Raw genomic sequence first — 25,287 nt, 5'->3', positions numbered from 1 at the left:
GCAGAATTTGATCACTAAGCAAAGGGATAGAAGAATAATATAGACAAGGGCATATCTTCGAAGAAAAGAGGCCAAATCAATGGCCATTCAGTACTTAATGTTTCTTATCTATTTCAAAGGAGTTTTTTTAACCGTAGTGGCATGGTCCAGGTACGTCAACGTTGACATATAGTACACACACACCTACACGAAAAGTCTCGTGAGCTGCAAGCCTTAAGATTAAACATGAAAGGAAATAAGATATTGGGGGGGGGGGGGGGGGGGTTACAAATTACACGCAATAAACAAAATTTTCCTTTGTTAATTGCATGGAATAGTGTAAGTCAAGTTGAAGCTTCCCCTCCCAAGCGTATCCTCTTAGGACCTTTCTCTTCACCTTGACTGCCGGTGTTCATCACTCTGTTTTCCATGGCTTCCACAGAACACCTTTTGTAAGGTTTGAATCCTGTTCGGCGGGCTTTAAGCTTTGCATGTCCTAGTCCAATTGTTAGCAGGCTCTCTTCCACAATGCTCTCTCCTCTTGACAATGCATTTTTCTCAACTTCTTGATGGTCAGAACAAGATCCCCATGCCTTGCTGTTGAGGTCTAAAGTTGATGCCTCTCTGTCTTTCTCATCTGTATTTCGCTCGTCTTCCCCTACATTTTCCTTTTGCTGCGCCTTATTCTTGTCGTCATGCGGAGGAGAAAAGCTTTGTGGCAGTACGTCTCTGGAGAAGAGGGCTTGAAAAGCCAGTCGCCCCTGACAAAAAAGATACTAACAAATAAGTAGTGGAGCCATAAATGCGATCATATCACAATACAATTAGAATAAGTTAAAGCTACATGGAAAAACAGACATATCAACTCACCTCTTCGGATACTTCCTTCCAAGAGTCACTCAGGTTGCTAATGCTTCTACTACGACGATTACTACACTCAGCTTGTGGATGATTTGCATCAGCTCCTTTTGAGTCTTCATTGTCTTTTTCATGTTTTTCTAACATATCTGTCTCCACCTCACTACTTGAAGGTGTATTGGAACCACACGAGGACCGGTCAACTTGTTTCCTGTTCTTTGTTTTATTTGCATCTTGAGGCTCAGTTACTGCACCAGCCTTCTCATCATCGTCAGCTTTCACTTCAGTATTCACTTTTGCATCTCCACTCTCTTCACAGTCTGATGATGATGAAGTAGGTGATCTAGATGCTGAATGTTGACCTTGCAAACCTTCAGAGTATTTGGGGTCCAGCTGTTGGTCCTGCATGGAAAAATCTTGATCAGTATTATCTTTTCTTTCTGTCTTTGCAGTTGGAGCTTGACCATTCTCCATTGGAGGATCTGCAGCAGTGGATGCAGGAGCACAGTTAAAGCCAGCGTGTAGAGGAGCACATACAGGAAGAAGTCCATGGGCAGCCCACCATGCAGTAGCAGCTGCTACAGTTGCAGCAGCAATAGCAGCCATACTTGGAGCAGAGTTCATCTGTCCAGATGGAAAACCTCCTTGGCTGCATGCTGGAGAATCAACAGAACTTTCAACATTTGCATATGGACAAAATGTAGCCGCAAAGCTTGCTGCAGCATGAGCTGCAGGATTCTGTAACAAAGTAGACACAATGAGACTGGAAAAATTGGAGGAGACGTGTAGAAATGATCGATAGTCCTCTTGATTGGGGCGAACATGCATAAAGGGAGTATGAAAAGTTGGAAATGCCTGATGAGGAGATCTTGGTTCATTATTCTGATGTTCAGTAGTAGCAGATGCAGCTGGATTTGCAAACATGTTAGGTTGTCCATGAACATAGCCCATAGGATGAAATACAGAATCCTGAAAATGCGTATCCTGGGAAGGATTCTGAGCACATGTTCCCAGGCTTCCATCTAAGACATGCACAGCAACATGCCGAGGATAATTTTGAGTGGCTTGCATCTCATCGGTATGTAAAGCACCATCCAAATAATCCTTTTTCTGGCCTTGAGCTGATTTATCATGTGACATGCAAGAATTCTCCAAGTTTGAAGCTTTATTTGTACCATTATCCTGAATTGTCTGTTGGACATTAAGTTTAGAAGCCTCATAAATTTCTTTAAAGTTCTAGAGTAACATAGGGTTCATGTTTTTCATCATGATTTCTACCTCTTTTAGCGAAGGTACAAACTCCCTAAAAGTGCAAGAGTTTCTGACTGGTGCTGATGATGATATAGAATTCTTGTTTGCCGAAGACACAGAGGAGCAATTTGCTTCGTGGAGAAGGGTAAAACCCTCAGAGCAACTCTCATCTTGATTTTCTTTCAGATTTCTAGGCTTTTCATCTCCCTTAGGTCTCTAAGAAAAAGATACATATGAAGCTTAGGTAAACAAAAAAAATGGAAAATAACTAAGCAGCATGAATAATTAGATAAACAAAGTCCGTGAGGAGAAATTAACCTCTGGAAGTGGTTCTTTCTCCAAGTCCAACACTTTTTTGCAACGCAAAGATATTGACATTTCAGATTTTCCATCCTTGGATCCCACCTGTGCTGAGGTGGCAGCACCCGTCTTTCGAGGATAAGGGTTGCTTGGTTTTCTTTTAGGGCGTGGAGGTGGAATTTCTATGTCAAGAGCTTGACCTATTGTAATGCCTTTAGCAAGTGCCTCCTTCTCCAACTGATAATGGAATATTTGTCGATAGTCAACTAAAATGAAAATTTGGCCCAAAAATCAAAAATAAAAATATTTACAGTTACTGATTTTGCCAATGTAACATCAATAAATGAAGTGTGCTATGAAAATATATGATACGAATGGAATAATGCAATTTGCCTTTAATTAATTTATTTTCCCAGGAATTATTGTAGACAAAGAGATAAATTTGTTTTTCTCATATGAATGCAACATAGAAAAATCTAACCAGAATAATACAAAATATTATCACGAAAGTAGAAGTCCACATATATAATTGCTCCAGCATCTACATATATCTCATACAGTAGGTTCATACAAAATTTTATACTCCTATTATCAATTATAAAGGCCTGTTTTATGCATTAGATTTCTCTGCTTCTCAGCAAATAATTAGAATCCATCAGCAAAATTTATAGAAGATTAACACATTTTTTTCTACCCTCCCTTCTGAAAGAATATAAACAATTGTGTCCTTCGTATCAGGTAAGATCATTCCAAAAGGTAAATCCTGTAAACTGCCTTTAATGAGTTATCTACATTTTTTCAGTCCTTTAAATCCATCATGTGTTCTCTCAAAGACTCCTGTGAAATATAACATTTGACAGCACAAGACATGCACACAGGCCACAATTGAACTAACATACACGACCATTGGCTAAATGACTGCTTGGCTAAACCAGCCCCTCTCTTTTACTAGGAGAAAATTTTAATATTATATATATATATATATATATATAGAGAGAGAGAGAGAGAGACGGAAAGAAAGGGGTTAGTCTATTATACAGAAAGAAAATTAATGGTGGTTTTTTAGGAATCACACTTTAAGTTCTGCATAAAATAGTTTAATCTTGCATAAGGTCAACTTATCCGTATAATGTGAATCAAACTATCCATGATGTTTTTTGTCATGTAAAATTGAGATCATTACAATGTTATGGTTCAGACTTCAGAGGGAAGAAAGAAATTCGAAAAGCATTAACCATAATAATCTTGAACAATCTTCATTTGCTTATCCTCCAGGTCAGAGTTATCAATCATAAGCTAATCAAGATAAATATGATGTTGGAAACTACTAACAACAAAATATGAGCATTTTGTTTGAGAAATCAAGAATTTGAAGGAATAAAAGTAATCGTTATTATGTACCTTTAATTTAACATAATTGGCAGGTGACCGCCAATAACCTGCGGGATGTAAATCTTTAAAGGAGAATCCAGTAAAATTTCATGAGTGGTTCCTTTTACTGAATAAGTATACCACATTCACTAAATAAGAATAATCTCTTCATATGGACCTATGAGATGCTTACCTCAAATCTAACATCATAATTACCTATAAGGCACATCTTACACACCCAAGCAGCTGCTCCTATGCTTGGCTGCAAATCTTAAGGTACTCTGGGACAGATTGATCCCAGCATGATCATATCGTGGGTATAATATAGTTTTCAATTAGCAATCATCTTTCTGATGAAAAGTAAAATATGCAGATTAGTATTATATGTTCCTCATCACCAAAAATGACATTAGTTCTGTGTCATAAGTTACAGATCTTTATAGATGTATTATCCTCAACCATAAATGAGTAGCTTATCCTGCATGCCAAACTCTCCCAATTCCCAGAAATGGAAGGAAAGAAAAAGAAAATTCATATTTTAGACCTAGTGAGTCTCTAATTCATACTAGGTAATTCTTGCTAACATTTAAAGAGATTTCACACCACTAATCTAGATGCCTCAACTCACCCTGTAATCCAACAAATTATAACCTACACCATAAGACACGTGACATCCTTGCTAGCACTAACTACTCAGCTGATTCCACCCTATCACAGATAAGGTCATATAGAAGAACATATGGCATAATGGGATCAACATCTTAAAACACATAATGACTAGCAAAGAACATCCTTTTGGTAAAAGTTCATCAGACCTCCTGCTGGACAATATATGAAACACCCTAAAACTACATTTTAAACTCCCACCTCGTACTGGAGACATGTTGCAAATGCAGGTAATAAGGTGGACAAAAGTCCCTTAGAGATTGTCTTGAAAGGATGTGATACTTGCCACTATAATTGAAGTTTAGCTAGCTATCAAATTTTACTAAGTACAGATTCATTGTCAATATCAGACGCTGATGAATTGAACTATTAGCAAAGTCAAAACCTTTAGATAGTCAACACATGAAGGATACGTTAATTGGCAATCCTAACTGTCCATGAAGTACATACTACCCATGGATGCTGAAGAATTCAATTTGAAGCAGAGCCAAAATTTTGGGACATGGTTACTGCTGAGTACCTTATTATTGGTGGATTTTACTCCCTTTACAAATTCAGACTAGCATTTAAAATGCACCTAAATGACTATTATGTGCCAAAAAACCAAAAATATTAAATGCCAAAACCTCTGCTGTGGTAGATTAAGTAAAAAATTGCATCAGACGGTTCAAAAGTGACCAGACAAGTGGATGCCTTGTGCATAAAAAGCTGGTGAAGTTCCTACGAGAAAGTAATAATTTATAGCAACTTAAAAATGGAACATGCTCCTTTCTTTTCTGACAGATAAGATCTGATGATGATGAACCATCCTTGAACACACCTAATGGCCGATCTCATATGGAGACCAATAGCTGAACATCTCCAGAACAGCAAAATAAATTTGTAGATAGGAGAAAGGCTATCACCCTGAATGAGGTATGCTAAATTAGTATTTAGCAGCTCAGGTGCTCATCTTACTCAAGGTTGATGCCTTTTCTAGATAATAAATAAAATCCAGTGTGGTACTTCATATAACTGGTTATAAATTTGATCACTGATATAGGACACATGTTTTTGACAAAGAAAAGTTATGTAATCTCTACAAGTATTAGGTATTAACGCTTCCTCCTTATTCTGTTGCTTGCATATGCCAGAGGAAACCTCTTATATCCTTTTTGTTGTATCAATCAACAAAATTGCTTATAAAAGTAAACGGAAAGGCAACATAAGGTAGAGAATAATCATTAAGATTTCCCAACCGATCAAAATAGTGAAATTGATGGATCAATTCCATGTATTTTCAAGCAGAAAAAAGAGTTGAGAAGCAGAAATATACATTGAATATAAGCATAAGCAAGAAGGCACCAAATGACCTTTGAAAAGAACTTTTGAGCATGACTCCTGATCTGCACAGCAGTCTTTGTTCCTATGTGTTCTGCAAATCAACAAGTAAACAGAAAAGAGAGAAGAGAAAGATCTCCAATTAAGAAAATAAAGAACAAAAGCATTTCATATGTCAGTCCAAACAGGCATATCCAACGAATTTTAGCTCAATCCACAATAACAACAGTTCTAAAATGACAGTAACTGAAATATTTCTGTTTTTCCACCTCACAAAAAAATAAAATAAAATAAAATAGAAAAATAAGTGAAAACCTTCAATGCGTTGCCAAGCTCGTCCATAGAGCTTCAAGGCCTCTAGGAACCTATTATGCTCATCCTCGGTCCATCGTTCACGTTGTTTCGTAATAGTGTAAGGCTTCCTAGTCTACCATTGGACATAAAAATTCAATAGTTAGAGATTTTAACAACAAAAACTCCACTTTTACAATTCCAGCAAGCATAAGTTAAAAAAAAATAAAGTTTTAACTGTTTCAATAATTAATACCTTAAAAACGAGTTCTTCCCCGGAGGAGTATGTGTCCATTGACAGGACCTGGGCAGCGCTAACGCTGCTTCAAATCCTCTCTAACGAGCAACGGGTAAAGCAAAACCTCCTTTTATTTCTTTCCTCGTCCTATACTACAAATAACAAAGCCGTTTTTGAACTCCACAAAACCTGATGATAGCTATTTACTACTGCAAAACATAAAAGCCAACAACAATCGATAGAGATCCGTCTCTGTTTTTTATTACCATTCCAATTGATATTATTTTCTCAACATTCATAATCATAACAATAAAATTATATACTTTTTCATAACTATTTTATTTAATCACATGGTAAACTTTGGATGAAAGTTAAATCTCTGGAACTTTAAAAAAAAATTATATATCCACCGTAACAGTGAGAAGAGACGGCTTCTTCCAAAGAACTTAAAAGAAAATTCCTTTATTCAGAATCCTCACCCAAAACGAACCCGTAGACGCCAAAACCTTTCAAGAAATGAGAGAAAAGCTTTAATTAGTAATCAGCAACACAGTTCCACATCCAAACCTCCAGCAAATGCAAAACTTTGCCGTTTTGACAGCCAAAAAAATAAAATTTAACGAAAAAAAGTATTCTTTACCTTCTATTTGGTTACCAAGAAAAAAGAAACTCAACTGCGTGCAAACAACATGAATTTAAACTAAGAGCGGAGCAAAGTTATTAAGAAAACAATCATTTTAGGAGGCAACCAAACGGAGAGTAAAGAAGGAAAGCCCTAGAAATGCGGTGGAAATACCTTGAGAGACAGCCATGTTGGATGAGAACTCTAGAAGCAACAATCACGCATGAAAAAGAGTTCACCGGAGACCTGTCGGAGAACTCATGGTTTCCGGCAATGAGGAGATCGGAATCAAAAGAATTTGGAAAACGGTTTTTTATTTTTGGTTAAGAAGAAAAGAATTTAAAGAAGCAAAGCAGAAGCGAAAGCAAGCTTATTTTCGGTGAGACCTAAAACGCCAGAAACTACAGTTTGGAAGAAGTGGGGAGAAATCTCAGCCACTACAATTTCATGTGGATTTATTTTTCTAAAAACCAAAAAAAAAATGTTGGGCAACTTTGATTTGAGGCTGCGAAAGACTGAACGGTAAACAGAAAGGAGAGACGCACTGGATGTTGCCAAGTGGCAGTAATTTAATGGTTGATTTAGCTAACGCCCAACCTTGCGCTTTTTCACTTATTTTTCTTTATTTTATTTATGTTATTCTTTTTTGCACTTGGACTGCTGCTTCCTACCTTCAAATCTCAGCCACAAGTTCCTATCCTGTGAGGTTAAGTCCGTAAAAGCGCCTCCAGCTATGCCACGTGGGACCCTCCTGTGAGGTGGACTTTTACCGCTTGCCTGTTTGTCCCGGTGGCTTCCGTACTTACAAGTGTGAAATAGAGGATGACGTTGTGCAAGCGAGGCATGTGTAACCGGTACGTGGCGGTTGGGGGCAGATGTGGAGTCCGGCATTAATGGGTGAAAAGCACGAGACGCGAGTGGGAATGGATGTCAAGTGCGACGGTTGCGGTTCATGCGGTTCCGCGAAGCTTTTGGGGGATAAATCTTTTCCACTGTTTGCTCAGGCAGAAGCCGTAAGTTTAGAGTCAAAGCCACTGGATTTGGTTCCATAGCAGATCTACGGTGATGATCCCCTAGCAACAAATCTAGGGACATTTTCCCTCCCCCTGTTTTCTCTTTTATTTTATTTTATTTTTTTTAAGATAAACTTGAAATTTAAGATTGTTTGCATTGAATTGGGAAGAACTGAGCCCCACAAGACTAATGAATTTCAAAACAACATATTTCTAGACCTGAATTAGTTGTTATTGCATCACACAAAATTTCAGAATCTAAATGGATGCTTCAGGAAAGAGATTAATAGATCTACTTTTCAATTTATTAGCATATCTTGCATAATAATCGACATTTACCTAAAAAAAAAGAATAAAATCATTGTGAAATTAGGTCTCACCCTTCAAATGATCTGTCCTTTCCTTTTTGGGGGTTTAGACTTTAGATCATCTATATAGGGGAGGGGACAGGGAGACTAACTTTTAAGTGGCCTGCTATTTTAAGTAGAGAACAAATTTACAAGGATGGGCTTCAGGGTAAGAATGAACCCAAATTGATGGATTTTCCAATGGGCCAACAGCAATTCTGAACATGAAGAATGTTGAAAGCTCTGAATTATAAATATGGGTCAAAATCGAAAAGACATGGATTGCTTCCTGTTCTGTCCAAAAGTTCATTTCTATTGATACGAAAAGACAAGACTATCGATTCTCTGACTTGGAAAGATGTGCCCCTAATTGCGTTTATATCTATACGAGAACTAAAATGAGGCTTTCCTGCTGCACTTTGATTTCTTACCAGGATTAAAGGAAAAGTAATCAAGCCATGATGTCTCCGATGGATTGTACTTTTCACATTCCAAGATCCAAATTTCATAGATTATAATTGGAATTGGAGTTTCATGGCAATTGGAAAGCTCCTCTTTGCTTTTACTACAAAAAGATGGAAAATTTCAGTTTCAGTAAAATGTACCAAACAGAGTCTGAGAAGACAAGTCCCAAAGTACACATCCAAAAGAACTGCAATTTACAGTAAAAAGCATTGTTGCATAACCGAAAAAGATTTGGATTACCTCAATTATTCATTTCTAATTTTTTTTGTTGCTTATTTTTTAATTCAATAATTACTACCTACTTGGTTTTCCCATTTCTTTCAAAATTTGTAAATTGATGATTGATTTATTAAAAATACTTCGTTAATTTCCCTTTAAACAGAAAATTACCAACCCAGTAAGCAACTGTCAAGACACACCAGTTGTCAAAGGTGGCTGGTAGATATGAACAATTGAACACCTAGTCATCCCCTCACCAGTTGCTGACTCATGCTCTGGGTGACGAAGGAACCATGACGTTATTCCTTCGTGAAGCAGCTAACCACGGACTTGGGGAACCCTGATGTAAATCGTGAGCATTGATGCAAAAGCTCACTGTTTTTATCGGGAAACCTTTGGCAATGGTGGTTTTCAAGATGAAAGTTAGACTGACTTTGTCAGAACCGTTATGTTTGTGCGCTTCTCGTTTATCTCTTTTTCCTTGGTTGCTTTTCAATGCTTTTCCGGTTTGGGCGTTCACCTTTTTGTTGTCCGCAATGTATACGGTTACAATTAAACAGCGTTTGAGGCGTTTCTCAGCCGCCAAGCTAAAAATATTTGATGAGTTTTGCAAGTTAACTCTTTAGTAGATACAAAGAAGATAGTAGACTTTTGCCAATAGTTAGTATATCTCAAGACTTGTATAAAGATGGTTGTGTTGAACATTCTAAGTTCTGACTAAATCTGATACATACGTCAATGTAAAAAACATTTGCAACGCCATGAATTCAGACTATAAGATCTCTGATTGTTGAGTTTATGTCTTAAAACGCCGTTGCAAAAAATTCATGTCATTGAATAACTAATGCACAAGTGCATCTTTTTCTTCAGTCAAATTTGACAATGGAACCCTGCTCACTTCATTAGTTTGCGAAAAAACTATCTTGAAAAGTTCATATGTCAGCCATCGATTCATCATTCATAAATGACCAACTTTTTTATTTGTAAATTAATTTTAAAGTATTTTGAAAGTAAATCTGGAGCTATTCTGTATTTGTATATCAAACGAAACCATAGGACAGTTACCAAAGAAAAGTGTTCCTCATTGCCAGCTCAATCCATAAGGAGGACATCGGCAGAGATGATTTAATCGCTAAAAAGTGAAGAAAATAAAAATAAAAACTAAAAAGACCATGCTGGAAGCACCAAAAGTCATTTGCCTCCGCTTTTGTAACTGTCGTTCTGCATCTACCACTAGGCAACTGTTTCACCAAGATTTTAAAACATAACAATGTCCCTTTCTCGTGAGAAGAACCCCGGGAATATGAAAGATAATAGATAAAGAATTAAATCAAAATCTTTATTATCTTCTAAAACAATATTTTATATAATTTCAAGTCTATTAAATTATAACTTTTTTATGTTGGTAGAATATACTTATATTTTTAATAACAAATCTTTTAAAATTAATAATAAAATACTTACTTTAAAAATTATATCAATCTAAGGACAAATACTAATTTTATTAATTCAAGTAATTTTTAAAATTAAACTGTTAAACGTACAAATATCAAAATTTTAAAAAATAAAAAAAATTAAAAAATAAGTATAACTACTCAATAAGCAATTAACATCTCTTCAATTGAAATAAATATGATTAAAACATTTAATCCAAAACAAAAGAATTAAAGATCAATTTCAAATTTTCTTATTCTTCAATGCTTCAAGGATCGTTAAAACTTGTTTTTAAATGCTTCAAAAGTTTTGGTAACTTGATCTTGAACAAATAGAATTTATCTCCTTTCTTTAGAAAGAATTAAGATCAAAAAGCAATATCTTGTTTTTCGAGTTTTTCAAAAATTTTTCAATTCTTAATAACTTGCTGTTGAGATTTTAAAGAGGCTTTAACGTTTTCAAAATATTTTTCTTTTATTTAGAATTGTGAATTATATAGTTAAGAAAAACACTACATTTATAATGTTAGTATGCGAGAAAAGAAAGAGTTTTAAAAGAAAACAACCTTTTTTATTTTATTTTTAAACAATTGTAATTTAAATACAGATAAAAATTAATGATTTATTGATGAAGTTTGATTGGTCAAATTAAGTGTTTTATCTTTAATTAATAAGTGATATATTTAATTAGTCATAAAATTAATTAATTAATTATATGATTAAATTAAATAATATCATTAATTCACATTTCGATAATTAATTAATCATTTAAAACTTTTTTAATTAATTAATTAAAAAAATTTATTGGATATGTGACACTTCGTAATTGAAGAAAATTTATCTTTTTACAAAGATCACTGGAAGATTGTAAAAAAAATAAAAATTTTAATATAATACGTGGATATTTTTTACAAAAATTATAATTGAAAAGTGTAAAAGATAAATTTTACTTTAATCATTCTATTGTAAACTTATAATATCAAATTGCAACATCTTCGGAGTTTATTTAAAAAAAAAAATTTTTGTCAGAAAAAGCTATTAATGAAAACTGTGGATAAATTTTTTTTTTTACATTAATAATATTCATGGACTGAGTGAATTGATTAGACTATAATAAATTTGGACTTGAGTATTATAGAAACTAATTTAGATTTATCTATTCTTAGGAAAATTATTTCCTTTCCAATAAATGGAAAAGAAAGGACCCCACCAATGAATTCAGCCTGCAATTTCATAATATCTACGCTTCAGGGCTCTATAAATTTGTTAGTTTGCCATCATCAAGACCATCCCAGAAATTTGACGAGTCAGGATAGAAGTACTATAAGACCAATTCCTCCAATGGCTACACAAATGAAGCCACTATTAACTGACCTTGTATCAACGGTGAGCTCTGTTCCTCCAAATTATGTTCGATCTGAATCCGATCGTCCAAACCTCAATGAGGTTACCTTTGATCATTCCTTCCCTGTTGTTGATCTCGAAAGCCTTTATGGTCCTAACCACTCTAGTGTGATCAAAGAGATTGGCGAAGCATGCCAAAATTACGGTTTCTTTCAGGTACACGATATAGCTTAGTTTGTGCAGTCCTTAATTTCTTTTGTTTTTACTCCAGATTTACTTCCATGTAAAAGATGTATCCATGACCATGAGTAACATTAATTACAATATTTCAAGAAACGTTGTTATCTGTGAAGGTTAAAAATCATGGCGTTCCAAAGGAGGTGATAGATAAGATGTTGCATGTCTCAAGAGACTTCTTTCATTTACCGGAGAGTGAGCGATTGAAGAATTACTCCGACGATCCTATGAAGACGACGAGACTTTCTACGAGTTTCAATGTGAAAACTGAGAATGTATCTAGCTGGAGGGATTACTTAAGACTCCATTGCTTCCCTTTAGAGGACTATGTTCATGAATGGCCAACCAACCCTCCATCTTTCAGGTTCCACAACCACATCTTCAGGGGTATATTTTATTTAATTTATTCCCATTTCTTTTTACTTTCTTGTTCCACAGAGAAGATGCTGCTGAGTACTGCAAGAATACCGGAAGACTGGCACTGGGGCTGCTTGAAGCAATATCAGAAAGCTTAGGCCTAGAAAGGGACTATATCAACTCTGCACTGGGAAAGCATGCGCAACACATGGCTATCAACTACTATCCACCCTGTCCCGAGCCAGAGCTGACCTACGGTTTACCTGTTCATGCTGATCCTAACGTTATCACCATTCTCCTTCAAGATGATGTGCCTGGTTTGCAGGTGCGCAAAGATGGCAAGTGGATTGCTGTCAACGCCATTCCCTACACCTTTATTGTCAATATTGGTGACCAGATACAGGTTTGACATTTAATACGTACATATTTATAGAAAGTCCTATCAGTAATTATGAGTTTCCATTCATTTTCCCACTCAATTTGGCTTGGGAAACGTATTCTCAAAACAATCATAATATATAGGATAAAACTTTAATGACACGTATATTGATTTTTCTGTTAATTCCAAATATATTTTTAATTAGAAAAATATTCACCTCCTTAAAATCAATTGAAAACCCATGTTGGTTTTATATTTTTATTTTTATATGGTAAGAGACATCTTTGACACCATTTTATATTGTATAAGAGATTTAGAGTAGACCGCTGCTAATTAATAGAAATCAAGAGACAAATTCAAGGGTTGTTGACTTTTCAATTCGGCAATTTAGAAAATTTTATGTGCAGTGAAAATATTGAATTTGAAAAGGTCTGCCCGAATTGTTCCAAGTAGTTCTAGAAATTAATTTTTTTTTACATATTTTTGAAGATAGAAAAGCTCTCACTTTCTGTTGTTCAAAAAAATAATAATAATTAATTCCCAGGTACTCAGTAACGATAGTTACAGGAGCGTGCTGCACCGGGCAGTGGTGAATTGCAAGGAGGAGAGGATCTCTATTCCAACGTTCTATTGCCCATCACCCGACGCCGTCATGCGACCTTCCCCGCAACTGATCGACAAGGATCATCCTCCCTTCTACACAAACTATTCATACAGTGAATACTACCAGAAGTTCTGGAAACGGGGTCTCAACGCTGAAACATGTCTAGACATGTTTAAAATTTAACACATTTGTCTTTATGTAACGAGACGCAAGAATTTACTATTTTTAGAAATAAATAATTAAATAATTAATTCATATATACTCCTCTAAATTTAATAATATATATCTTGTATATTATTTTATATATAATTTATATATTCTTTTAATTACTTATCAGATGTTATTTTTATTTTTAATATTTATTTAAATAATAAAATTATTTTTCATGTCACTCAAATAGTGGTGTGCCATGTACTAAGATGGTAAGGCACTTAAAGATGAGAGAAATTCATTAAAGAGACTTCAAACAAAAATTATTGGGTGGAAAAAAAAAAGGAATTTGGAGGATGAAATGTTTAGTTACCTTGATTTAAATATAGAGTTGTAAACCTTGAATGAGATACAAAGAGAAATTCAGATAGAACCCTATATAACGAACAATAATGTGACAAATCTATTAGCTAATCCTAAAAATTCTAGAAGCTTACTTTTCTTTTGTAATTTGCACATCTCAAAGTGTTTCTTAGTTTGATCTTTCTTTAGAAATAGAGGAGAGGTACTGAGGCTCCACAGCCTTTTACTCTCTTGCAAAAGAGTGAATTATCTTCTGTAGCTCATCATGAAGCCAAGCAAAAGCACACTGGAAATTTATACAGTTGTAGTTCTTACTGTTTACGTTGACAAAAGAAGATCATTATTTGCACCAGATAGAATGCTACGGAGGAGAAAATAAAAATATGCATGTATCTCAATTTCCCATGACCAAAACCATATCACATTAGTTTACTCTGGTTAGCACTTATGCTAAAAAAATGAAGCAAGATCACATGTTGATGCTGCAAGTATTGGCTTCAGATTTCAACTGTTCACCTCATCTGAACAGCATACTTAACCAGTTTCCTCTAGCTGTTTCCAATTATTTCTTTGTATTTGTCTTTTATTTTCTGTACCAGAGCTTCCCTGAATTTTAAGAAGTAGGATGAAAGACCGTCAATGATACGGGTAATATTCTTAGAAAGGATAGAACATAATGGTCTTTTCTGCTAAAAAGATTAAATATAATGCACAAATGAACTGGCAACGAGAGATTTAATTGAGAGAGCATGCATTAGAAGACTTGCCTGTCAGGCCTGAAAATAAGGTTCTTGTATGCAAACCACTGCAAGGAGAGACAATATATAGAAAAATTCATAAGAAAATGGGAATTCCCGATTTAATAATTTATAGATTATTTTATTCATGGATATATCTGATCAGTCAACTCATTTGCAATTGAGAGGAAGTAGAGAATATATTCAACCTTGTCTTGGAATCTATCAAAATCCTAATTAACAAGACTGATAGTAACAGAAATATGTTTCTCAGTTGATAACTTGATACTTTAAAGAATTGGCTTTTAAACAAAATATATGGATATGATAAATAATCCTGACCTCTAGTAAAGAAGATGATAACTTATTTGGGGGTTCTTATTTCTATAGAACTTTCACTTGAAACAAAAGGGAATTAAATCCAGCTCACCCCACTGTAGCCAATACCCACTAGCTCCAGAAGGCCAGGAATCAGAGGAAGCCTATCAATTGCCTGTTAGGGAAGACACCCATTGAATCAATTTAATTCTCATATTTGAAAATTGAAGTGTAATGCTATTCATGATTAATGCTTAATCAGTTAAGGCTTAAAAGAATCCGCATATTTAGAATCTCACCGAGATCAGTCCAGTAGAGCCCCAGAGGGCAACCACTCCTGCTACAGCAAGTGAACTCACAGCATACTTGTCCTCAACTTTATCCCACTGAAAACCAATAATATCTTCGTGTTATAAATACAAAATCCTGCATAATAACAGGAAAATGAACAAAAAGAACAAATATTACAAGAAATGTGAGGCAAAATTCTTACAGTTTCTTGAATTGTCTTGACAATTTCTGGCAGCTCAGTTGTCGCAACTTCCGCTGGAGCCTCACCTGTGGCCATAGCCATCATATTTCGAGCAATCTTGCGACCTGAAACAGTTAAACACCATTCCGTATTGTACTTCAGGCATGATCAAGTGTGTGATATATCTATGAAATGACATATTGACATATATGTCATTAAACTTACAGTAAGCAGTGGTCTTCCAGGGACGACTCTGGGAATGAACGGGCAGAGGAGGAAGAGTAGGAAGAGTCACACATTGTAGGGATGCAGCAGTTGTTTGACGAGGGGACTTGGCATCTACAAGGGTAGATGAGGAAGGGATTGATAGTGCACTGGAGGAAACTGAAGCCATTGATAGTCAACCTCTAACAGGATGTAGTTCTCTAGTCCAGAGAGAGTTTCCCAGGTCAATGAAATGCAGAAATGATGCAATTTGGTTAGTTTTTATAAATTTATTTGCTTTATGTTTTTGTTGCTTTCCTTTTTTTCTTTGTCTGGTTTTAGTTGGAAATAATCTGATAATTTGGAAAGGGGAAGTGGAGATGGTTTGTCGTCCGCCTTTAAAGCCACAGAACCACTCATTCAGTTCATCCAGATAGTGCTGACATGGAGGTTGGATAGGCAATTTATGGTGTTTGATCGGATATTGCTCCAGGTTGGCCCTCCACTGCGTCAAAATCTTTCTCAACTCTCAGAAAGAACCCAAAGTTTTTTTCTTGTACCCATGTACTCTGTAGTTTCATTTCTCAAATGATAATAATTTTAAATTTAATTTTTAAAACAAGATATTTTGAACACATAAAATCCACATCATTATATATAAATGATAAATCATATCAACAAAAAAAATTACCAAAAATTCAAAATTAAAAATAAACTCCTTTAATCCTCTTTTAAAAAAAATTAGGGTTCTTTTCCTACTCCAATCTCCTTTGACCAAGTGATTTCTTTTTTAAATATTTTTTTATAACCAACGTACTTAAATTTTGGAAATATTTTGTACAGGCATGGGTGAATAATACCCTAAACCTATAATCCTTTTTCTGAGGATGAATTTGAAAGAATCATAAAGGGGGTACTGGGAGCCTACGAACCCATTATTTTTTCAGAGAAAAAGATTATAATGCACTTGCAGTCTTTTTTTTTTCCAAGCATTTATTGATTGAAAGCATATTATGAGCTTTTTTTTTTTTTTTTGGTCATTGGGTGTTTTTTGGATTTGATTTTTGTAATGATTTTTTGATTTTCTGATTAATGCTATTTTTTTCTCAGTAATGTTATTAGTCACTTACAACAAAATTTGTTAAACTTAAAGATGCATTTGGAGCCCAACTACACTTTGAGATTCCAAAAGAAAAAAAAAAAACCGGTAGATGGAGGGGCCGAATACTTAATTGTTTTCTATTAAAAGGCACATAATGCTTAATCTTGAATGAAAAAAAATCTGCTCGAGCAGAGGCCCGTCTAAATCTCAACAGTTTGATTAATATATTCAGTTTTCCATTCATGATACATACACAAGGTTAGATACTCATTGTCTCAAGTACTGGTGATTTTTGCAAGAAGAAATTTGATGAACTCCATCTCATGACTCACACCAGATATATCGTCAAAACTTTTAGTTGTTTGAATGTGAAATCTGAAGGAATTTCTTCCTTCTAAAAATCCAAATCAGTTGCATCTATAGCAGCTAATGTGTTTTGAGGATCCTGAAATTTTAAGTGCTGATTAATCCTAATTCTTGTATTTGTTTATTTTAATTTTTAAATTCTATCACAGATTGCTGATTTATTATGCGACAGTTTAGGTTGTTCTACAATAATATTGGAGTAAAAAAAGAAAAAAAGACAAGAAAAAAAATCAAACTCAATTGTCATATAACTAATGACAAAACATAAACCTTAAATTTACCCAATAATTTTAACTAGAAAGTAGAAAATTTCCATGAAATATACAATTCTCCTGTTTGTTTTATTTTTCTCATTTGTCCTTATATTTGGTGCTTGTACATTAATTTTTTTTCAACTTCACAATAGGTTAGATCAGAGTAACTTGGGTTTCAATCTAAAGCCAATCCATCGGTCCTGTAAACGGGCCTAGAGAACATCACACTAATCGCCTCAGCACCTGATGTCAATTATGGTCTAGGTCCATTAAATACACTACTACCAACGATATGTGAGAACGACCTTAGCTGTGTTAGATATTAGGCAACATTTGAGAGTAAATTTTTTTTCCCAAGAAAAAGCTTTTCCTCACCCAATTATTTGGGCTCTCTGCAGACTAAAGCACGTTGATAACTGGAATTTTAATCGTGACAAAGACAACTTCTTTCGATAACTAATGAGGTTTTCTTAATATTCTATCCAAAATCCGAAGCTTTTTTTTTTTCTTTATTCGAATGAATTCCAAAGCAAATTGATGACATAACGGAAATAAAAGTTTATTCCTCAGAACATGAAAAGGGTCAATTCCAAATATCCAATATATAGCTAGGTAGATGAAACAATAGCAACTTAAAAAGTTACTGCATTGCAATAAGAGATTATGTCTGGACCACTTGGAGGTGAATAATTACTGGTAAAAAGGGGGGGAGATTAGGATGCCATAACTGAAGTTCTAAGCATATTTTGATTGGCCAATCTCGAAGTCCCCACAACCTACTATAACTTTGTCTTACCACAATGACCATTTGGAAAAGTGAATTTTTAGTATTGGTCCTGCAAAAGAATTTGATATTCTTATCACTTTTCGACTGCCTACGCCAAAGCGTAAGGGAAAAAAAAGTACTCCAAATCCGCAGAGGTAAGGGTCAATTAGAAACCTCAAGACTTAGCTGTGGAATACATTACGTAGTAAATGTACGTCTCCAAATTAAAGGCTACGTTTAAGAACACATCATTCGCCGAAAGCTAACCAAACCAAAAACCCTTTCAAGACCACAGAAGAGAAGAAAATTAAAGAAATAAACATTTCCTGATTTTCGACCTTTTTTTTTTTCTCTGGCAAACGTGCTACATGCACGAATAGAAAGTGAAGTCCGCAGTTGAGAAGCCACACTGCACGCGCTCGCTCGCGTAGACAAAACTCCTCACGTCATCCACAATCTTTTGACCCTTCTTTTCCTTCACATCCTAAAGCATTGCTTTGATTGATTGTACGGTGAAGAAGGATGAAAGAAGGTGAGATGTAGCCATGGGGGCACGAGAGAGAAGATTTTACGTGGAGATCTCTCTGGTCAGTCTCTGTTAAGATGCGGGATGCCTTTCCATCAGAAGGGAATCAAGCTCTGATTGTGACCCCACTTCAAACTTTGGGACATTTCAAAAAAAAAAAACCCAGGTTTTAAGCCTTGACCATGTCAACACCCAATCAAATTCAAACCCTATGACCTAGATTTGTTTGCATTTTTTTATTTGTTCAATATTTTTGTTAGGGGATTAGAATTAGAATTTTTTTCATGTGAGTTTATAATATAGATAAAAAGCAATGCTTGCTCAGATTTTTTTTTCTCGTTGGAATTTGTAGTGAAAGACTGTACGCATATAGTGCAATTGTGGTACATGATCGAGCTTAGCATTTTCTTCATTGGAATTTAAAGAATGGTGAGATGGGCAGGGATTTCTTTTTTTTTTTTTTTTTTAACTTTTGAAGATGAATGAACAGGAACCAACCACTTATTAGCCATCTTCTTCGTTTAGTAATGCACATATATTTTTGAAAGATGCACATGTATACATATATATTTCATACTTGTGACTGGTTAAATTTTATTTGCTAAATTTAATGATTTAATATTTTATAAACAAATTATATGATTATTGACCAATTAAATACATTTTTAAAAAGTTTAATTAATAAATTAATGTGATTGAATATTCCTAAATTTTGATGGGAAATAATCAGGTGGGCGGTGACTTTGTTTTATGGTTAACTCCCTTGCTCGCATTCTTAGGCTATACAACTGTTGTTAACCATGGGACAATTAATGCTTATATTGTTAAGCAGGCATAATGATTCAATCTCCTTATTTTATTAATACCATCACTAACCTTCTTTAAGAATTCTCTACTCCATTGTTCATTAATAATAACAACAAATTCAGATTATTGAATAAATTTTACAAAAATTATGAGATGAAAAAGAATTTGAATAGGGGTTTTGAAAGCTTAGTTTCATGAGAGGACGTAGTCACATTCCCATGTCACCTGTGGTATCAAACTAGGGGCAGAGACGCTGCAAAAAGCTGGAAAAAGAAAAAGCGATCTTCTGAGTGGTCCCAATGTCTTTCTTTCTACGGCTGACGGCGATTTCTTTGGTAAACCACTTTCAACTTCTCAATTAATACTTTCTAAAAGCTTAAACAAATTTACAAAACTCAAGGTAATGCTAATGATAATGTGGAAAAGCGTGAATAAAATAAGCTACTGCCAATGATAATCATATATAGAGATGCGAGATTAATTGCCTTTAGGTTGAATATGCTGGCTCGTCCAGTCGTCCTTCCCAATGAAACATTCATTTATGCCATTATCTGTGACCAACGTTCTTCTTGGATCCATGTTCTATATACTAATTTATTTTTAATACGGTTGGAATTGCCCATGTTTTGGCTCCAGTATAGTATGTCTAAAACTACTGTAAATTGCTAGTACTATTTTTATTAGAGTATCAGCTTAGTTTAGGATCATTGACTTGGAAAGAGAGAGCTTAGGATCATTGAAAAGAAACTGATAACATAGAAGGAGGAGGAGGTAGTAATCATGGAGCTGTAGCTTGTATAGGGGTTTTAGAAAGGGCTAGGAAGAAACCATATGATGTTGGATTGGGACTGACCTTGGCCGTAAAAAGAAGCAACACGAAGACCACAATGACTAGGACTTGGCTACGATGGGAGGATGATTTGTCCCTGGCCCGGACATCTTTTGATTCTTACACATGGGGATGTGTGCTTTAAGCTGTTGCACACTTTGCAGCTCTCCCTCTCTGACCCCTATGACAATTTTCAGTCTAGAACGTGGGTTGCTCTTCATCAATTAGCTTTGACTTTGCCTATTTCCATCAAAACCCTTCTCCTTCTCTTTCCTTTGTAGTTTGTTTGTATAAATAAGAGTACTTTTGTCTCTACACTAAATGTATCATTACACTTTTTTTTTTTTTGGTTACACGAAGCTAAAGCCCTAATACAAATAAAAAAAAAATTTAATTTAAAATCAGATTTTTGATGTTTATTCAAGCACTTTTAATCATTAAATTAAAGACTTGGAGACCATTATACTTTGAATGTATGCATTATACTTATTAGACTAAATCATATTTGTTTTGAAGAAAACCACTGACCCTTAATTTATTTATTATTGAATACATCCAAGTGTAGTTTGAATCCTGTATTCACTTCTATATACCACGTCACTCATCTGCTTTTCTTAATTAATTCTCGCCCCATTAGTTAAAAACATGGTGTGATTAGTTTGGAAATTTTGTGTTTAGTTAATGGGTTTGTCAACTTAGAAATTGTCACAGGCAGGGTCAAATTTTGCTGATGCGTGAAAGTTTCAGGTTGTCATTTCAATCCAAATACCCCGTTGATAAAATTTAGGAGTCAATGCAACTGAGTAGAGTACCCAAGTCGATTATGAGACATGAGCCCATGAGCTCTGTGGTTCTTGGTGATGCGTCAGGAAATGGAGACAGTTTGGGATTCATCAAATATTTGTAATCCCAACCCATCATCACTGCCATTCTTGTCTTTCCTGTCAGGCTTTCCTCAAGTAATTGAAATTCCTGCAACTATATTGTAATTGTGAATTACCGCTTTATCTAGTCTTGGGGAAAATTTAAAAGGGCTCTTCTAGGTCATTAACCTAAATTTTTGCAAAGTAATGTTATGATGTTAATGTTCCAGGTTTTGTTTTCATGTAGTTTCTTAGCTACAAAATTCTTAAATGGGGCCTAATGAGCACCTTCGAGGACCAAAAATTGGGGATTAGAGCATAAATAATATTATTTTGCTAATATTCCTCAGTTTTGTCCATTCCTTTACTTTGATGAATTAATTTTAAGCTAATATTGAATCACAATTGATGGCACACTGAAGAAGTTCAATACAAAAAGTTGTGATGAACCAAAAAAAAAAAAGGATTTACTGGTTGTAGCTTTTGATAAAAAAAAAAAAAAAAGGATTTACATGTTCAAAAGAGATGATCATGATGCCATTTCCGCCTCAGGACTAACTCTAATTCCAAAACCAGATTCTGATTAAACATCTTTTCTTCATCTTTTTCTTCTTAAATAATATATAAATCCTAGAAGTACAACACCAATTGCTTCTATATATATATATATATATTTATTTATTTATTTTTCCTTTGCCTTGCATTTGGCACAAAATGCACTTTTTAGGTTCTCATATTACTAGTAGATCGAGACTACAACAGATTATCTCATGTTAACTTCTACGCAGACCATAATGGATAGTACTAAATTATTACAGCATTGCTTGTATTCTTTGAATTTGTATCTAGTAAGGTCATTTTGATTCAGACAAATATATCATTACGTTTATGAAAACTTAAAGACAATTATGATAATACCATAGCGGATGTGAGTATATTATTAAGAAATGCCAATTAAGAATTTAGGATATGAAATTGTGATGAGTTTGCGTACTCTTAGGTTTTGAACGGTTGTGAAGAGTGATGAATCAGTTGTACTTTTGAGAGTCATAAATATAAGAAGTGGTCCATCACCCATGAAGTTAAAGCTGGAAAATGAAGTGTGCCTAAAAGAACACGAGTCGAAAAAGAAAGATGCGAACAGGAAAAGGCAAAGGAAAAAAGGAGTAGGCGGAGAGGACAGTGTGTGATGATGAAACATCCATGGCCATACATTACGGACAAGTATAAAAAGAGGAGCATCACTCGCAAAAGTGCAATAACGAGATTTAGATTTATACAGCAAATTTTGAAACTCGATGAAAGCCATACACCCTAAATTGGACCCCCACTCACCCTCAACTCTCACCACTCCACAGTCCACACCAAAAACTAGTACTAGGATAGAATAGAATCATCCTCCTAAAACCACAAAATACGAAAAAAGAAAAAACTTGGAAAGAGCTAACCAAAGATTAAATATATTTATCATTCTAATAAGTAAGAAATAATTAGTGATAAACAAGGGAAGTTTCTTAAGTTAAGCTGTAAACATCAAGGGCTCTGTCTTGCATTGTCTTTGTGGTACAAAACATTGCTTCAAATGGACACAGTGGAAGGTGCCCTCTGTTTCCTTTCTTCTATTCTCAAAAGCCCCAGCCCCCCTTTTCTTTCAACCTTTTCCCTGGTCTTCCTTTTCTACCCGTACTATTCCCTCCAGGAATCAAGTCAGCTGCCTAACGACCAAATCCTTTTTTTTTTTTTAACCTTTGAATTTAGCTGAATATTTGATGAACTGCTGCTTCTATCTCATCCGCTGATCTTAGGTGACAGCCGTCCTCCATCTGCCATTACAATTTGCAGCACACCCCAGAAAATAACAAAAAAAAACAACAAAGAACAAGACAAATATTGAGAAATTTTGGAACTAGGGTTTGAGCAAGTACTTGTTGAATAGTAAAGACCTAGGTTAAAAAAAGAAAAAACTAAACTAAAAAACATATTAGTTTTACCTTGAGATTGAATGAGTAAAGAACAGAAGCTTGCGTAGAAGTAATGTTGAGATGCAAAACAGTTAATCTAAGACTTTCCAGGGTGACAATGGCTTGTAACAGCTGACCGGGTCTTCTTGAACACTGAATCTTTAAGTTTACATGATTGTGTATTACATTAACATCTATTTCAGCTGCACCTGACTTGCTTTCTGCATTTACTTCCTCTCCGCAATTCCCATCTTCAGATCCAATTCCAGATTCCGGCTGTGAAATTTCCATTGCAGACTTTGACACTGAATTATTACTTTCTTCAATTCTTCTCATTTTCTTTTGCGCTTCCTGGGATTGAAGAAGTTGCTCTAGTTCCTTAACGAAGTCAATTGCACCTCCTATAATAGACGCTTGGTCACCCTGTAAAACAAAATAAAATATGATATTTGGTAAAGAAACGATAGCTATACCACCTAACTGTGGGATTAAAAATTTGCTGGGATTAGATTGATATACTCTTTGGATATAAGATGGAGGCATAAGAGAGCGGAGAGAATTTAGATAATCATTCATTTGACGTCTACGGTTGCGTTCAACGGCAATGTGGGTCATCCGTTGGCTCTCAACTTCTTCTTTGTTCTTGGCTGGCTTCGTTCGTTTTCGCTTTCTTCGTTCTCGAGTAATGGAAGGGGATTTTGTGAAGTTTTTCTGAGGTGAGGAACCAGAGTTACCTTCTCTACTACAATTGTCTGCTGTTGCTGACTTTGGTGGGTCTTGGTTGGACTCGGAGCTGACAACTTCAAAACATGAACTGGAATTTGCGTTCCTTTTAAAGTCTTTGGTCTCAGATATGACTGGTGAATGTAAGTCGAGCACTTCATGGGTAACACAGCTTTCAAACTCTATGGCTTGAATTTGGGTTTCCATTTCCAGGACGAAGGGGTTGTTGTTTATCTCCAAAGTCTTCTTCGAGTGTTGCAGTCTCAAAAGTGTCTGAAAGTTGGGTTCTTTGAAGGCAAAAAGTTGTGGGGATTCTACACTTTGAAGCATCTGAAGGAATGGCATTTTGTCTTCTAAGCTTGGTATTGAAAAGTGTGCATCTTCTTCTTCTTCTTCTTCTTTTTCTCCAAACCTTAAGCTCTCTGAGTTAACAAATCCTTGTTCTAAGCATTCCACTTCCAAATCCTCTCCTAATAACTGCAATGAATAATTTGAAGGTAGGAAACAAAAACCAAAAGGAAATGATAATGTGAGAAAATGAGAAAAATTCTTAAGTGGGTTCACATAACAACCATCTAAAGAAATTTGAAAAAAAAAATACTGAAACTAATCGGGTGGAGGACTCAGGTTTCTCAGCAGATAAGAGAGAATGAAAGCAGTGTGAGAATAGAATGTTAGAAGAGTAAGAAGCAGCAGTAGAGCAGTCGCAGATGTTAGAATTTTCCAGCAAAAAACCACGCTGCATTGAATGCAAGCATTTTTACAGGAGTAAATGCAGATGCAATCTATATCTTGATTCTAGAAAAAGGATTGAAGAAAAGAGGAAGTATAAAAGAAACAGAAGTACTAAAGTAAGCAAAGTAACATACGCAAGGATTAATTGGTCCTTGGAGCCTCTCCATAACAGTTTAGTAGTAATAAGTACTTGGAAGGAATGCCTTAAATTCTCTCTTTCTCGTTCTGTATCTCTCTCTCAGTTACCAACATTCCATATGGTGATGCTAAGAAAACAAACACAAGTCATAAATGTAACCCCTAAGAAGCAGAATAAGACCCCATACCCGAACACAATTTAATTCCTTAGTTTTCTCGTGCTGGTAATACTCCTAAATAGAATAATATTAAATGCTTTGAAGAACTCTCACAGAAAGAAAGAGAAAAATGTCATCAGAGTAAGAATGCAACTCGAAGCTGGTGTAAAACAATGGTGAAGAAAATGGAAACAAGAAATAGATGTGGTGTGAAACGAAGGGGGGAAAAGACCCAACTGAGAGTGAGAAGATATGCAGGATATATTTGGGACTGGGAGAGTTGGTGAGACTTAGCTTTTAGCAGAGAAGCGGGGGGGGGGGGGGGGAGAGAGAGAGAGAGAGAGAGAGAGAGAGGGGAGGTTGTCTAGTTTACAAGGTCCCAAGCATTATTGGCGGTGGCAGTTTTGTCTAGCAGCGGGGACAGACAGTTGTGGGGGCTTCCCTTTCAAGCGTACGTAAAAGAAAAGCTTTGGAAAGTCCTCCTATGGATTGTGTCACCCGTCTGATGATGGGTCATTTCC

At 35.2% G+C, this 25,287-nt stretch overlaps 4 protein-coding genes across 53 annotated transcripts; 1 reads left to right on the top strand and 3 right to left on the bottom strand.

Annotated features, from left to right (window-relative positions):
* Nucleotides 1-54: 54 nt before the first annotated feature.
* On the bottom strand, nt 55-7,203 carry LOC111313986 (protein LATE ELONGATED HYPOCOTYL-like). Of its 50 annotated transcripts, XM_089752751.1 has the most exons (12): nt 7,071-7,203; nt 6,915-6,948; nt 6,754-6,780; nt 6,293-6,421; nt 6,061-6,172; nt 5,778-5,839; nt 2,407-2,625; nt 2,116-2,304; nt 1,693-2,028; nt 1,375-1,575; nt 850-1,239; nt 55-740 (listed from the first exon to the last, which is right to left on the bottom strand). In XM_089752751.1, the coding sequence occupies exons 4-12, from the start codon at nt 6,329-6,331 to the stop codon at nt 324-326; spliced, it is 1,965 nt and encodes a 654-aa protein (XP_089608877.1). In that variant the 5' UTR covers nt 6,332-6,421; nt 6,754-6,780; nt 6,915-6,948; nt 7,071-7,203; the 3' UTR covers nt 55-323. The 50 variants fall into 50 exon arrangements, with proteins under 50 accessions (XP_089608877.1, XP_089608856.1, XP_089608858.1 ...); XM_089752730.1 differs by having other exon boundaries at nt 850-1,575; nt 6,293-6,426; nt 6,685-6,780; XM_089752732.1 differs by having other exon boundaries at nt 850-1,575; nt 6,685-6,780.
* A 4,468-nt stretch (nt 7,204-11,671) lies between these two features.
* Nucleotides 11,672-13,626, top strand: LOC111313363 (protein DMR6-LIKE OXYGENASE 2-like). Its single transcript, XM_022914030.2, has 4 exons — nt 11,672-11,933; nt 12,071-12,318; nt 12,393-12,714; nt 13,235-13,626. The coding sequence occupies exons 1-4, from the start codon at nt 11,715-11,717 to the stop codon at nt 13,475-13,477; spliced, it is 1,032 nt and encodes a 343-aa protein (XP_022769765.2). The 5' UTR covers nt 11,672-11,714; the 3' UTR covers nt 13,478-13,626.
* A 412-nt stretch (nt 13,627-14,038) lies between these two features.
* On the bottom strand, nt 14,039-15,912 carry LOC111313362 (protein CURVATURE THYLAKOID 1B, chloroplastic-like). The gene is made up of 6 exons (XM_022914029.2): nt 15,560-15,912; nt 15,356-15,459; nt 15,162-15,248; nt 14,975-15,037; nt 14,575-14,612; nt 14,039-14,413 (listed from the first exon to the last, which is right to left on the bottom strand). Exons 1-6 carry the CDS (start codon nt 15,726-15,728, stop codon nt 14,356-14,358), a joined length of 519 nt encoding a protein of 172 aa, XP_022769764.1. The 5' UTR covers nt 15,729-15,912; the 3' UTR covers nt 14,039-14,355.
* Nucleotides 15,913-22,248: 6,336 nt separating this feature from the next.
* On the bottom strand, nt 22,249-25,142 carry LOC111313361 (transcription factor bHLH67-like). Its single transcript, XM_022914028.2, has 4 exons — nt 24,605-25,142; nt 23,532-24,212; nt 23,043-23,435; nt 22,249-22,874 (listed from the first exon to the last, which is right to left on the bottom strand). Exons 1-4 carry the CDS (start codon nt 24,635-24,637, stop codon nt 22,806-22,808), a joined length of 1,176 nt encoding a protein of 391 aa, XP_022769763.2. The 5' UTR covers nt 24,638-25,142; the 3' UTR covers nt 22,249-22,805.
* Between the last annotated feature and the right edge of the window lie 145 nt (nt 25,143-25,287).

The sequence above is a fragment of the Durio zibethinus genome, chromosome 23 (assembly GCF_047325235.1).
Source record: "Durio zibethinus cultivar Kanyao isolate XHJ-2024 chromosome 23, ASM4732523v1, whole genome shotgun sequence".
NCBI classification, from domain to species: domain Eukaryota; kingdom Viridiplantae; phylum Streptophyta; class Magnoliopsida; order Malvales; family Malvaceae; genus Durio; species Durio zibethinus.
This window is presented reverse-complemented; position numbering and strand designations above follow the sequence as displayed.